Here is a 16,870-nt window from a genome sequence, read left to right as displayed (position 1 = left end):
AGCCCATTGACAATTTCTATGTTCAGTGTTAAGAAGTTAAAGCTGACATTAATTCATTGAAGCATTTGGTCACCATATTAGTTTCGATCGCTCCTCTACTGCCTCTGGGGTATATATATATATACCGGTTGAGAAAGTTACGGTTGGTTGCTTTCCGATCGACGCATTTAGGTTGCACGAACTTCTAAATGCATGAACTACACATTGTAGTAAAATGTTTGTAATAAAGAATAAAGGAAACAACAAGTAATAAAATACTAAATGAATTTCCAATGTATTCTTATTATTTTACACAGATAGTGCTGCCTAACTTCATATGCACATCGAACACGTGTGTCGTTCATATAGAGTGCATAACGTCTGCATCTTTTTGAAAACTCTAGCGGCACTACATCCAACACAGTAGATAAAAGATAGTTATTCCAAGAAAGTAATAACGTACAATTTTTGTAACATCGTTTCCATCGGTTTCTACAAAAAAAAAAACGCTTCGTTTCCAAAAGCCATGCAAACATTGACATTGCTCGATCTGCCACAGTGTGTGGTTTGCGCATGTGCGATGGTATACACACATACACACGAAAGCGGTCTACAATTATTACAAGTATCTGTGTCTGGATTTCAGTCTGTCTTGTTTCGTCATTCATTGGATATTCCTTGCTAGTGCAGTGATTGTCATATTTTTTGTGTTCAAAACGCGTTTTACACGTCTTAATTTCGACCAAGGTAACGTGTTTGGGTGTATGAAATACTTGAATGCGGTGAAGCATGAATAGTGCTCTCAGCCTCATATAGGGGTGGTGAAGCGATGAACAGAACAATAGCAATCGAAAACTAATATGGCGGCAGTCGGCGATATAAGGGAAATAATGCGTATTTATGAATTCATATCAGCTTTAAAACACTTGATAAAACAACACCATCAAATACCCGTGACTGTAGTTGGGAATATCTGACGTTTTTCTGGATTTTTTAAAAACGATTTTGATAATCTACTTGCCAGAGAAACGTTAGAACCAGCGCCATTATGAAAACTGGAAATTCGCCACCTCCAACATGAGGACTACGGGAGCTGCTGCAACCATGAACATATTGAAATATATAAAATTGAAATGTATGAAATAAATAAAAATGCATATACATGTACCTATTCTCGCCTTATCGAATTGTAGTGAAACTGGTTAAATTAAAAATTATTTCTTATATATATATATATATATATATATATATATATATATATATATATATATATATATATATATATATATATATATATATATATATATATAAATCATTAGTTAAGTGGTTTGCAGAGTGCACAAATAAGTTTAAGCAATATTTTGTAAAATAAAAAGTTTGGCATAATCAAAGTACTGAAAAGCGCTAACATTGAATGTAAAAAAAAAATTAAATGTTAACCTACAGGAATATTTGATTTGCAATTTTGATGTTGATAGTATAAATTGTAGGAAAAAGGAAGGACTGCAAGTTTTTATTTGTCTTTAAAAGGCAAAGAAATTTGCATGTGGAAATTTAAAGGATTCAATAATAATTAGCTAGTATTGAAATGTGTTTATTTTTAGAACTAAATGAACAGGAGTGTTAATAAGTGCAAACATTGTCAACGTGTTGCTTCTGGAGCATCAAAAAAATGTGCATGTGAAATATGTCTTTTTGTTTGAAGCAAACAATTTACTATAGAAGTTTTTATATGTTTATTTTAACTATGAATAACATGCTAGGAAAATTTCTTTACGTTTGAATAATATTGTTTGCATTTTCTAAATACCAAGTTTACATTTTATTCCAAGTTCATGTGTAATAATATGATATACAAAAATTTATGAAATAAAAAAAACACAATATAAAGAAAACACAAAAATGGACCGTTTTTCGAAATCTTTGAGTAAAAAAACTCGACACAGACTGAATAGACAACACAAAGTGAATTGTAAGAAAAGAAACACGGTTATTGAAGACATAAAGTGTGTTTTGCAGGTTGTTAATATTTACAGGGTTTAGTGTACACCCAAACCTGAGTGTGGAGCGTGAGAACGTGAGTCAACAAAACTGCACATAACAATTCGCCATTCATTGCTAACACAAATATACACATAGTGATGTTTAATCGCAGATTATCACGTGACCGAATTGAGTCAGATCTGCCTTTCTCCGAATGTAATGGCCGCGATTGTTGAGATCATAAACTTTAATTTTGTCATTGGAGGAAGATACCGATTTCAGTTTGTGATTGCTGCACAACTGTCTGCCAAGGAACATGAGTCTATCCCGGTATTTGGTCAGGTCCTCATTGATGGACACATTTCGAGTGCCTTGGTTTTTTTCCGAGGTTTTGATGAGATGATAAGATCAACCGACTTTAATATGGCAATAATTCGTCTTGGGTATGTTCGATTTCGATCTGGCCTGCCTACACGGGGTGACACAATTATATCATTTTTCTGTAGTGGGATACCAACTTCCGAGACTGCCTCTAGAATTTTGTCACTTGTGTTTAAGTCAGTGGTTTCTGGTATACCAGCCACTCGAACAAAAGGTCTTCGACCATTTTGTTCAAGCTCATCGATTTTTGTAAAGAGGTCTTTATCACCCCTGCGAATGTTATTGTCATTTAAATTTTAGACCACGTGGTTTTATTTGACCCTTTCAGTTTCGCAGTAAAAATCGTGCCTCGTGTTTATAGTCTAGTTCATAGAATCTATAGGTACTATAGTAGTCAAATATTAAATCTAGAGGTTTATTGATTTTAAACTTTATCTTTATTAATTGGTGAATAAAATGTGTTCTAGAAATAAATGTGACAATACAAAAAATAGTTTTTGTCAGCTGTTGCAACAATTAACATGCTAAGTAGAGATCCCCCCTGAGGATTAATTTTCGATCCGCGCCTGACCTAGTAATAGCATCAATAGTGAAACAGACTATACAATTTTATGCAGAATGTTCCTTGAAAATGACTCGATATACTAAGTTTTTATGCAAAACAGACATCCATTATTTTTTTTAAAACATGGTATTGCACACCACAAGCATCAAACATGGCTATGATTTTATTAAGCCACGCAATGTTTATATTTTCAACCACTCAACACGTGGTTGAACACTAACGATAACTCTGATCTGAATATTATCGTTTAATATAAAAACCGCTAAATGGTGAAATAAGACGAACTTATTAAAAGAATTTCATGTTTTAACATAAACCGAAGTAGGATACGATATGAAAACCGACCAGTACTTACGTATTTTGAGAATATAATCCGAACACTTATACTTCCGTTCGAAATTTCACAGGAACTGAACAAATCTCGGTGAAGTCTCGTGAACTTTCATTCGAGCACCTCTGGATTTATTACATACTTAGCAACGATATAAAAAAAACCATTCCGAACACATTCGCAGGGGTGTTTATTTGGTTTTTCTAAAGCCTTAACGTTTTCCTCCAGTGACTTTGTGAACTTAAGCTTTTAGAATGTCTTGAATTTTAGTACTTATTGTTGCTAGTTCAGCGCTCAGTAACGACATTACAGCTATAACATTACAGCAATACGCTGTATGTCATCATCACACATAGTAAGTGGGTCTGTTACAACAAATGTAGGGTTGTCAGTCCTGTCATATTCTGGAGTTGATGTTTGTGTGGGTATAGCTGGTAACTGGTCAGAGATTGGGCCATCTCTGGATTTTTTTGACGATTGAACAACCTCACTGAATGACTTTGACATATCAAGAGAAAGTTCAACAAAACCTCTTTTGTTTGAGTCTTTATGGCACATTTTGACACAAAATATTCAGTATACTTGTGATGATATATTATTCAGCCCTTGGACGAAGTATAGTAGAGTGAAGTATGGTATCTAAAAAACTTTGCAAAATTTCTAAGTGAGCTCATATCACGAACACAAAACTCATGTAAGTCACATCAGCAGTTTGGTTCAAGCCAGTGTACGAATTGTTCGATTCTATTCTACAGCCGCGGTATAAACTATGTAAATAATTAACTTATATCGATAACATCCACCGTCCGTACTTGTATTGCCAATCAATTACATTATTTAGGGTGTTCGATCAAAAAACGCTACCGCCATGAAAGGGACAGATCACGCTAAACATAACAGTTGTCATATCGGTAATATGGTACAGAGAAAATGTGTGGAATAAATGATTACCGAGATTTCCGTTTTTGAAATGTTATAATAACTGCAATGTGTTACATTTAAGTTTTAAAATTTAAAAAATATAAAACTATAACAATTTAGATTTTTATATATAGTTTTATATCCTTTGAATTTTAAATCTTTAATGTAACATATGTACACCAGATTATGTGACAAACAAAAAAAGGTATGAAGACATAAATGGAACCAAAAAATGAAGTCTTAGTCTACGTCAACATAAACGAATTTTTATTTACTTTCATTTGGAATTTTTGATGTGCTGCTGCAGTATAGTTGTAATTATTTTGCCTTAACATCGATTCTGCATGCGCAGCTGCTATACATTTTCCGTTCTATTATTAGAGATCAAGTCATCAGACTATTTTTGTTGAATATAGATGGCGTTGGATCAGAAGCCTCATCCCCATATTGCAATGCAATTAAAAGTGATAGTTCTTTAGTGACAATAAAACTTTTAATTTTATTTTTAAAGTTCATTATCTTACTTGGATTAAGGCCGGGCCTTAATGAACTTTCAGAGATATTTGAAAAGATGACAATTCAGAATAAATTAACTAGTAATATAAGTTACATGAATAGTCATTCAAGTTTCCTTTTTGCTGTCGTTACAATGTCATTCTTGCCTGTTCACAGAATATCATAGAATAATGCAAGAAATGACTGAGCTAGGAAAAAGTTACAGTCAACAATAATTGGGAGTGAAGTAAGTTATATTCTACAAGTGGATAATTTCAAAGAAGGTTGAATATAAATGTGATTTGCAATTTAAGTATTTAGTAGTATGTGCAATTACTTTGTTTAATAGTTTTAATCTTTTTTAAACAAAAACAATAAATATCCAATCAAAATAAGAAAATCCTCAACATAATTGCTCTATATTTCATTTTACAGCCAAGTTTAATTTCCAACTAAAAAAACAGCAACAGTACAGATATTTTTTTTTTCAAATATAGTAATGATTTTACACCCAACTTTTGTCATCTTCTGGGAACGGATATAACGTTAAAGTACTACATAATATTATATTATTTAGGCTTACGATTTTTTTCCTCAAATACTTACATAATCTTATCTTAATTGAAAAATATTGATAAATAATTTGCTGACTTCTGGTAAATTAACCAAATTTATTTTGAAACATCCTGTTTGTTACAACAAGTAATGATAGTGTACCTGGGAAAATCTGATAAGAAGTTCAAATGTATTAACTGATTTTTGTAAATTTATTTGTTTGAAAGTGCAAAGTTAACAACAGCAAAAAAACAGATGGTTGGTATCGATTGTAATTTTACTATATATATAGCATTTGCAAACTACGAAATAATCACTTTCAATTCTTTTAAAGAAAGAATCGCAGCTGAATCACAATGAAGTCGCCATGTTTGATGCTACTGCTTGCTCTTTACGTGTGTTCCTATGCATCAGCTTTGACGCAGTTTGAACAAGGATTTCTGGATGTAAGTTTTATCTTGGTTATATTTTACAAGTGTTCTTACCTTATTAGCAACAGAGATAACTATTTGCTACATTTATTTTAAATGCTAAATTATACATATTATGTTCTCCATTATAATAGCATTTTATTTTGAAAAAATAAACCATAGGCTCATAACGCAAAGCGACGAATTGTAAACCCATCAGCCGCCAATATGAAAGAACTGGTAAGTGTAATCATTTTTAGTATTTTTGCATAAAGACACGCCAAAAGAGCCCGGCTTTCAGTACTTCAGTACTTTGATTATTTAAGACAGTCGCTATGTCAACAAATAAAACAGATTGTCAATGGCACTCAGTTGTCTATACCTTGCACTTTGTATAACTAACATTATTTATTTTTAGATTTAGACGTCCTTTCATTTATGAAAAAAGCATTGCATATTAAAGGTTAAAAATGCAATTTTTAAAATTTATTTTTATGTTTAAACAATATCAAGACATTATTGCACAAATAACTAAAGCAGAATAATGTAAACACTTTTTTCACCAGAAATGGAGCGCCGAGCTGGCCATTGTAGCTCAGAACTATGCCAACAAGTGTACAACAGAGCACAACCCATATCGAAATCAACAAGCAAGTTTTCAAGAAGTTGGCGAAAATCTTTACTGGAATACTGGTATGTGATACGAATAAATCTAGGCCTAATTTTTCAATACTTTTCAATGACAGGGATGAAGTTAATAGTACTTGTCACCTTCTGAAGTTCACGCTTTCATTTTACCGCTATATATTCTTATTAGTCTTCTAGATGTTAAACATGCTTTATGGTATATTCTCTGTTTAACAGCACAGGTCTCGCCTTCAACGGCAGTAGATTCTTGGGACAACGAAAAAAATTACTACAATTATGGTTCTAACACCTGCTCTCCCTCAAAATTTTGTGGTCATTATACTCAGGTATGCAGATTTGGAAATTAACATGCATGTTTTAACAATCAACAGCTATATAGATAAGTGTTTTTAGTTCACTTTTTACAATTTCAAGTGGTGAAACATACCTTTTTTAACTGCATACATGTAACTCAAAACATAATTATGTATACATCTATAAAAGCTTCTGGTAAATTGAAATTGCAAAACTACAAACATTGTCTGTGTAGATTTACAACTGCATTTGTTAATTTCAATCACAAGGTTGTGTGGGCGGAGACTGAGTACGTTGGTTGTGCTGTAGCGTTCTGTAACCCATTGGATGGATTTATACATCCATCAGCTTATCACTATGTGTGTAATTATGGAGAAAGGTAGGCGAGAGCTTTGTTTAAAGAACTTTCCTTTGCATGCACTCAGGACGGGTGAAGGTGGCAAAATTTACATGCATATAAGCCCAATGATTCAATCATTTCTTCAATTATTTGATACAAATTAAACGCTTGCAAATATCCATATGTTCCTGTAACAATCTATATATATATATATATATATATATATATATATATATATATATATATATATATATATATATATATATATATATATATATATATATATTTATGCATATATATAAGCTGATTGATGGATTCTTGTTTTTGTTTTATTTGAAGTGGAAACACACTTGGTGTTAAACCATACGTCAGTGGAACATGTCAATGTCCATCAGGATATTCCTGTAACAACAATCTGTGTCAATAGGTTAGGTTACTGATGTAAGTCAAAGGATTTATTTATTTTTGTATTGTTATTCTCTATATAAAACACAATATATTTTTGTATAGATTAGAAATTTTCTAATTTAGATTTGTTTTTGATTTTGTTTTTCAGATCTGGTGGCTTAAAAAGATTATAGAATGTTTCTGTGATCATTTACAATAAAGATAGAAGATTCGATCATGAATTCTTTATTAGTTATTCTGTGTTTTCATGACGATTAATAAGTACGAGGGTTGTCCCAAAATAGCGTAGACAAGTGGCGTTATTCATTTAATCGAAGCCAAAGGAAGATGAAATTTGTGCCACATAGGGTTCAAGAAAATTGCATTCAAATAATGTTTAGAAATTGAATATTGTTTGAGATTAAATTAGTGAAATGAAAGCATGTTAGATCAGAAATTCGACATGCGGCGCAATGTCAAAAACAAAAAGTTGAAATCAACATAATGAATTGAAAATTGGGCGGAAAAGTACTTTTCGAATGAAAAAATTCAAATAAAACATACACTGATATTTGATAATAATTCTTTCATTTACTCAGAAAATGTTTTGGCTATAACAAAACTTTTAAATATTTTATAGCGCGTTTTGTGACAAGTTGAAAAGTTAACTCGTAATAAAATGACGTTGTCGGCGTTTGAGGCGGCGCAGCAGTAACTGATACAATATTGTAAAGACCATGAAATAAATCCCAAGCGGCTTTGGAAGTAAATGAAATTAACAAAATCGATGAGAAATGCGTTTTGTGAATAAGTAGTGAAACATCATTGAAAATATTTGAACAAGTATGATGACAATAAGTGGAAAAAAGAAACCCCGAACGATATCAATGGACGTCAAAATGTTGAACGACACATTTCGGTAAGACGGACGTTAGACAACAAGTAATACAGGGCGAGTTTGGAGCCGACAGATCGTTTGTACTTAGAAAATATTAAAAAACAAAACAAAACTAGAAATATATATTGAATGTTCACGCAGAGTACATGTTCCAAGATAATATTTTTTCTAAGACATTTTCTGAAATAAAACGAACGATGTGGAGGGTTTAGCAACAACGTAAAACTGGAAATTTTCGACGTCGCACATTGCGCCGCCTGACAAAACTTGTTGTTACTAATTATTCATTTTCTCGAGAAATAAATAAAGTACAGATTTGAACTTTTCAGCATTGTTTGCTAAAGGGTCATTGAAGAAAACACAGAAGTCTAATGAAATTGCAGTGAACAGATTATAAATTATGTGTCCTGTTTACATTATTTTGGGACAACCCTCGTATATGAATGAATACTGTACTGGTTTGTGGAGGCTGGCATTGTTGCCTCAAAATTTAAAATATGCTTTGGGCCATAATCTATGGTGACATATTTCTTCCCCCTGTATGCAAGAGAAAATATGAAATAATCAAGAAAAGTTATGTCAACATGCAAGATGAATATATCTACATGCAAGATAATCATGTTGGTATGCAATATTTTATTATTTTAAGGAAATCTGGTTTTTATGGCTAAAATCTCTAACTTCCGTATCTGACATCATAGACTGACGCAAAATGTAACATAACTACGACAACATGCAACTTAATTATGTCGACAAGCGAGATAATAATTTAACCATGCCACATATTTATTGTCCACATGCAATCTATTGACTAATTTACTTGAATCTCCAATTTAAATGGGCATGGGCGCGATTTTTGACAAATTTCATTTTTAGTGTTTTTAATGATTTAGAAATGCATTTCTCATGAACAATCATAATTTGAAGGTCAGTCGTAAAATATAAGCACAACACAGAGCTCAAATTCTTTGTCATGTAAACAAGGATCGTGCCCTGTTTTTGTTTACATTGGTTCTATATAGTGGTAAAAGTTTTTTCAAGCTGATTTCACTGTTTTAATTAATACGTTTTAAGGAGGCATGGGACATCTGTCGATATTAATGTGGAATAGAGTACATTATAATTGAAATACTCTCACCGATTTAGAATTTTCAAATTTTACAATATATAACAAAAAATAGTTTTTAAAAATATTTGGAGAGATAAAAATTGTAAAAACATCTAGCGGGATTCGAACTCATGACCTTCAGATTCGTAGTAAACCCTCTAACCCACTGCGATACGCTGTTAGGTTACAGTATTGGGGAAAGAAACTACTTATATAATTACACATTATTTTATTGTTTATTCCGATAAACAATACGACACAACATTGAAGTGTAATTCAAGTGAAAAAAAAATTCCTGTGTAAGACCAAAAATGAACGTAATAAACTTTAGGAACTATTTATTCATGCTTAAGGTGGTATGGGACTCCCATAATAAATAGTTCCTAAAGTTTATTACATTCATTTTTGGTCTTACACAGGAATTTTTTTTCACTTGAATTACACTCAAATTTTTGGTTGACTATTAAAAATGCTTAACTGAAACATAGTAAACATTTAAAACGGAAAATAAATTGTTGACTAAAATCGTGGCCATGTCCTTTTAAGGAGTATTTAATGCTATAGTGAGAATGGATGAAATGAAATGAATTGCTGCAGGAGATTAATCTATGCAGGATGTATCGTTCACAACAGTAGGGTTAGAACCAGTGATACTGGAAATAGAAAAGTGTTGGTTAACTACAGCAGATCCAGCTAGAACATGAGGTATTGGTAGGTCATCAATAAGAGTCCACAGACGTCTTAAACATCCAAGACGATGTAACTTGTATGTTAGGTCTAGGCCTTGCCTCCTGACTGTTTCGAATGCTTTCTGTGGGTTACATAGGAAAATGACTGCAAAGTTATATATTTTGAAAAATGGTTTCGTGTAAATTAAAGGATGGCGTGGCTGAAATCAGCGCTGATATAGGTTTGGGAAATCGGTAGTTACATACATTAGTGTAATTCTTAGAAGTAACAGTGTTCGAAAACCTTTAGAAAACTTGGGAATATTTAAAGCTATTGGTCTATAACTGTCAGGGGATTTCTTTGGTTTGCTGCTTACTTAGTGTAAAATGATGTACAAAATATTTCTTACAAAACAAACTACATAAAAAAGGATACCGCGTTAGTTCGCCTTATATTAAAATTCGCACCTGACGTCGAGGCGGGGATGTTTGTATTACGACTTTGGCATCGTTTTAATAGAGTCTACATATGAGTTATATTCTTGCAAATCAAAATTAATCCTATGTACATTTTGTTTACTATTTTTTCTTAAGTTTGTTTAGTTTACAATCAATGCATAATATACAGATTGAATAAACCCAAACATTCGCGGGACGAAACCAAACGGTTCTCTTTCCTAAACATTCCCATGATGCATTTTGGTTTGGGGTGGGTTTTTTTGTATGCCCATAAAGAAATTATTTTTATTTATTTTGAATATTTCTTACTTTGAAACGAGACCGATTCTGCTGGTGTAAAAAGGCGAAAGTTTATAACTTTCTAAGATAATTTGTTTGTATTGAAAATTATTTTATATTGAAATAGCTAAAAATCGGACCATGCAGCTTAAATGGACACGTCACCTCCTGGGATTAATTTTTCCAGGTTTTGTAGGAGTTATTATAAATATCGTGCCGTCATGGGTTTCGATAGTCATGTGTTTCCGATAGTCTATTTTGGTCGCGTGAGTTAATAATAATATGCACGTAGCTAATTCAATAAAATATTAAATTAAATTATCAAGTGCAAATTAAAAAACAGCATTTTTAGTTTCTTTGTTTATTTGCTTAATCCTTCATGTAATATTAAATATTCAATCGGGTAAAAGAAAAAATTCTCAACATAATTGCTTTATATTTTGCATTTTAAATCAACTTTTCATTTCAAACTTTATTAACAAAGTAACATTACAAACATTTTGTTTTACAAATAATAATTCTGGGGATAGTGGGTCCTCCTATGACAAGTTTTCATGTTTTGATCTTTTTTTTAAATACTTGTCATTAATTAAGTTTTTTAATTTACATTTTAATTTGTTTTCATTCAAAACATTGTTGATACACGCTGAAAATTGAATAGAAGAGCTTCAATGCAGTTTTTCCTTTTGTTAATAAACTCGGACTCATTTGAATATATGAATGACAATATTACATTGAGCTCTCTTATTGCTTTAAGCAATGTACATTATACGACATTGTGTTTTGGTTTATTCATTTATGTTGAACAATGTGGTTGACAGGAACAAGTTTATACCCATTACATGCTCTCTCTCTTGCGAATGGATATATGGTTAATTAAAGTACTATATACTAGAATGATATTTTTTGCGCTTCCGATTGAATGTCCTTTAATACTTAATATATATAATGTTATCTTAATTGAAAAAGTATTGATCAATAATTTGACTTTTGGTAAATAAACTAAATTTGTTTTGAAACATCCTGTTTGTGAAAAAAGTAATTTCAATGTAGATTGAGAAATCTGATAATGGGTTCAAATGCATTAACTGATTTTGTATCCCCCCTTCTTTCTTGGAAAGTGCAAAGTTAACAATAGACAGCTTGTTGGCATCGATCGTAATTTATTATATATACAGCACTTGCAAAATTCGATGCAATCACTTGCAATTCTTTTAAATAAAGAATCGCAGCTGAATCACAATGAAGTCGCCATTTTTGGTGCTACTGCTTCCTCTTTACGTGTGTTCCTATGCCTCAGCTTTGACGCAGTTTGAACAGGGATTTCTAGATGTAAGTTTTAGCTCGGTATATTTTGCGAATGTTCTTATGTTATTCGTAATTATTCGTTACAGAAGTAACATTACTGTTCGTTATATTTGTTTTTAAATGCTACAATTTACATGTGATGTACTCCATTATAATGCAATATAGCATTTGGTTTCTTTTATAAATCACAGGCCCATAATGCAAAGCGACGAATTGTAAGCCCTACTGCCGCCAATATGAAGGAACTGGTAAGAGTAACAATATTAGATTTTAACCTGTTGCTATCTTAACAATTGTAACAGATATTTAAGACAGTCGAGTGCTTATATCGTGCACTTTGTATAACGAACTTCGTAGCATTTTAGATTCGGACGTATTTTATGAATAAGCATTGCATTTTAAAGGCTCGTTGATGTTTATTATTATGTACTAAGCCATTATTTCACAAATAACTGAATCAGAATAATGCGAAAATTTATTTCTACTAGAAATGGAGCGCTGAGCTGGCCACTGTAGCTCAGAACTATGCCAACAAATGTAATGCAACAGTCCACAACCAATTTCGACACCAACAAGCTCCGAGTTTTCAAACAGTTGGCGAAAACATTTATATGAATACTGGTACGTTATACGATTGGATATATTTGAATTTTGTATATAATAATTATTTTTGAATTACAATTTGCACATTTTTTAATAAAGCTTAAAACAATGAGAAGATGTGAAGTTTGTGAATCCTGCCACTACAGTGGTTCCTGCTTTCATTGTATGCATTTAAATTAGTTTAATAGCTGTAAAAGTATTATAATATTTTTGTACTATATTCTGTGCTTTACGTATGTTTAACAGCTCAGGTCTCACCTTCAACGGCAGTTAATGATTGGGACGATGAAAAGTTTTACTACAATTACGGTGCTAACACTTGCTCGTTCGTTTGTGGTCATTATACTCAGGTAGGCAGATTTGATAATAATAATAATAATAATAAATTAATAATAATGTATAATTTAACACTTGTAAGGCGATTTCTGATTGGCTAAAAAATTATGTGTGTATAAAGAATGTTTCCTACGTCAGAGTAAAGCTAACGTCAAACATCAATCCACCTGGCGTTTCGTTTGAATTTTTTTTACTTAAATAGAATTTACTGGCCTTAATTCATTTCTCGCTAGAGCAGTTGTTCATCACTTTATCAATGCATAAAATTTTATTTAAAAAAATTGACCTAACAATAAATTATGTATATTTTATATTATTATATATTTATAAAACTATTTACATAAAATTACCTAACAATACATGCACTGGCGAAAACAGTACATAGCGAGAATGCCAATAGTAACTGTAGTATATAATATCAAGATATATATATATATATATATATATATATATATATATATATATATATATATATATATATATATATATATATATATATATATATATATATATATATATATATATATATATATATTTCATGCGTATAACAGCTTACCTCGTGTTAATTTCTATCACAAGGTTGTGTGGGCGGAGACCGAGTATGTGGGTTGTGCTGTGGCGTCCTGTAGCCCATTGGAATTGCCAGGAGGGACTACCTGGTCATCAGGTTACTACTACGTGTGTAATTATGGCGAAAGGTAGGCGGTTTTTTTGTGCAACATTAAAAACGAGAACCTTGTTTAAAGACACTTGTTTGTGCATACACTAGCTTTGGCTGAATTTTATGTATGCCCTTAGGCTATCAAATCGTGCAATTTAGTGATCATATATTCATAATAAACATTGAAATAATAAAGATCAGGAAGATAGATAGATAGATAGATAGATGGATAGATAGATGTTAATTGATTAATGAATTCTTTTGATTGTTGTTTTGTTTTGTTTTAAAGTGGTAACTTTAATGGTGCTAGACCTTACGTCAGTGGAGCAACATGCAGTCAATGTCCATCAGGTTATACCTGTAACAACAATCTGTGCCAATAAAGATATTGTTGATGTAAGTTAAAAAACTGTTTTTAATTATATCGCTATTCTATTTATCAAGACACTGTTATAAATTTAAAAATTCTAAGATTTGAAACTTGTTTTGAATTTTATTTTCCAGACGTAGTGGCACACAGCTCAAAAGATTACGAAGTGTAATGTAATGTAATGATTTGCAATTAAAAAAGAAGATTCTTAATTCGTTTAATACTTTTTCATGACAAAATGATTGGATATGTAATAATACGTTTGAGTAGTACACATTTGAATACTGGAATGGTTTGTGGAGGCTGTGTGTTAACAAATTACCCATTATATTTGCCTCAAAATTTTAAATATGGTACTTTTGGTCAAAAAATATTATGACGGCCGAATTAGGTTTTTCGCGTCAAAACTGCAATAGCCTAGCAATTTTTTTTAACTTTTAAACACATGTAATTTGGAAAAACTCTAGTCTACATTTTGTTTTGTTTTTTCATAAAATACAGGTACATCTACTATAGGAATGTATAAGAAATTGTCAGTTTCCACACTTCAAAGCAGATTAAAAATACAAACAGTAGCGATTTCCCAATTTGTAACATGTGTGATTCATTAGTAATGTGATTTTCTACCGTATATGTTAAAAAAAGTATACTAAATTCTACCGTCTGGTGGGTTTTAGTGGGGGTCATCTTTAAATATCAAAATGCCACAAATTTTACTATTACATGTATATTTGAAAAATTAGAAATGTAGACTGTTACTCATTCAAAATTTAAACTAAAAAGTCATGAAAATAGCTTTGTTCTGTGTGTAAAATTCTAAGACGTGTACTTTTTATTTTTTTTCTTTAATGTTATTTATGATAACATACAAAGTTTCATTTTATCCTTACTTCATAAAAGCTCAATCTAACAAACAAATTAACCGAACAATCGTTTAGAAAATAAATTTTCCTTTGAAAAAAAATCTAAATATTTTTATCTGTATCTTGTTTATTGTGGTTAATTCAATAAATGGTATCGGGACAATTTACTTAAAGGTTTGAATACACTGTTTCTCAGAATGCGCAAAAACATGCGCAAAAAAACTAAAGCTGGCCTCCTAAAAGGTAAAAATGGTGAAAGACGAAAAAACTCAAAATCTTTTAAGATTTGTATTTTCAATATCTTTTTCAAACTTTTCATACAAATCTATTCGATTTTAGTAAATTATCATAATTTATGATCTAATTTACAATAGATGGTCAGAAACCGCCAGCTCTCTTTGAACATCTTTGCAGTTTTTGGGCTACAATTATTATGTTTACAATTAGATTGGATGTAGTAAGAAAAAATAAACATTCAATTTACATACCTTGGTTGTTGAGATGACATTGAATGTAAAATTCTCACAAAATGGAGATATTTGTTAGTGAATTTTCTTTTATTTGATCACAAAGAATTAGACAAATTTCCCCATAATTTGTTTATAAATGCTTTGTTAAGAGTTCACAAAAATCAAAGGATATGGAACCATTTTCAAGTTCAAACCGAGAACAAGCGATGGGTGTCACTCTTTGTTAAAAATAAATAAATATGGCATTCCTTTTCTGCATCCTAATAAGGCAATATATTTATTGATGATGTGCATCTTATTGGTACCTTTAAAAAACATTTGAACAAAGGACCACCTGTATAGCTTTAAAGAAACATTTCTGAATTGTTTACTAGTGTGTGTGATATGCAGATTGATGTATTTGAAAGAATAATAATATGAAATTTGAAAAAACAGAAAGTTCTATCTATGATTTAATGTTTTCTTAAATTCAAATGGGACATGTAGTTAATTACAATGTAGTGATTCTGTTTTTTAGACATGGGGTCGTCGATTTTTCACCTACAGACTATAAATTAGAAAGGTTATGATTTATTTGTTTTAAACAAAATGCAGGTATTTTATCAAATGAATATCAGTTGCTCAAATCAAGGTCATTGTAAAAAATAGTTCATACATTCTCAAGAAACTAAACTGATTCAGAAATAAAAATCGATCAAAAAAGTTCATGAATTATATTGAACGAACTGAACTATAATTATAATAAAAATCAATGAAGTCAATTAGAATGAGAATGCAATAGAGTGTTTAATGAAAAAATAAATATATAAAAACAAGATCAAGCGATTCGTATATTTGAAAATAAACATTATTGATATACGTACATTGACTTCTGATTGTTTACACGTTGTAAAATATGTTCTATGATAATTTGAAAACAAATTTGCTGTAACTGTACTTCTGCCTTGAAAACTCATTAAGAATACTTTTTCGCCTGCCATACCATCACCCCCCCCCCCCCCTTCCTTCCAAAAAAATGATTATTTTTTGGACAAGTGTACTATAGATTTACGAAGCAAATAATGATGAATTTTTATGACTGCATATTATCGTATTCGTAAATAAGATAATAAAGTAGATCAAGGTTGAAGTCCTTATTAAATATGCAAATTATCCAACACAATATATGCCAAATAGCCATGTGTGGAATATCAATGATATCACCTTAACCTTTACAACAAGCATGAAATGGTTCTTCCAGATTTCATTGTAAGTTCTTTGGATTCTTCATGATCTTCTTTCAATTTTCCCATTGAATTTTGCATAGTTAGCACATATAATTATCATCAATTTCCGGTGATTAATTAAATCACGTGCCTTTTTGTTATATATAAATACGACTGATATTCTGTTTGTAGGTGTACTTTTTACAAAATGTTTTCTGCGTCCAGTTTGGTTTTATTGTCATTTCTATCAGAACTTGTCCTTCATGTCTGGGCTGAAATTGATGCATCGGCTATGGTGACAGTGAGTAGTTTTATAGAATAATATAGGCCTAAATGTGTTGTAAAGTTATACT

At 31.1% G+C, this 16,870-nt stretch overlaps 1 protein-coding gene across 1 annotated transcript in view; it reads left to right on the top strand.

Annotated features, from left to right (window-relative positions):
- The window catches only part of LOC128179829 (uncharacterized), a 41,454-nt gene that overhangs the window by 21,798 nt on the left and 2,786 nt on the right, over window positions 1-16,870 (top strand). The window contains exons 5-8 of the mRNA XM_052847482.1: window positions 6,187-6,313; window positions 6,485-6,594; window positions 12,498-12,630; window positions 12,859-12,962. Coding sequence (XP_052703442.1) covers window positions 6,187-6,313; window positions 6,485-6,594; window positions 12,498-12,630; window positions 12,859-12,962 — 474 coding nt within the window. The remainder of the gene's footprint in view (window positions 1-6,186; window positions 6,314-6,484; window positions 6,595-12,497; window positions 12,631-12,858; window positions 12,963-16,870) is intronic.

The sequence above is a fragment of the Crassostrea angulata genome, chromosome 4 (assembly GCF_025612915.1).
Source record: "Crassostrea angulata isolate pt1a10 chromosome 4, ASM2561291v2, whole genome shotgun sequence".
Taxonomy (NCBI): Eukaryota; Metazoa; Mollusca; class Bivalvia; order Ostreida; family Ostreidae; genus Magallana; species Magallana angulata.
This window is presented reverse-complemented; position numbering and strand designations above follow the sequence as displayed.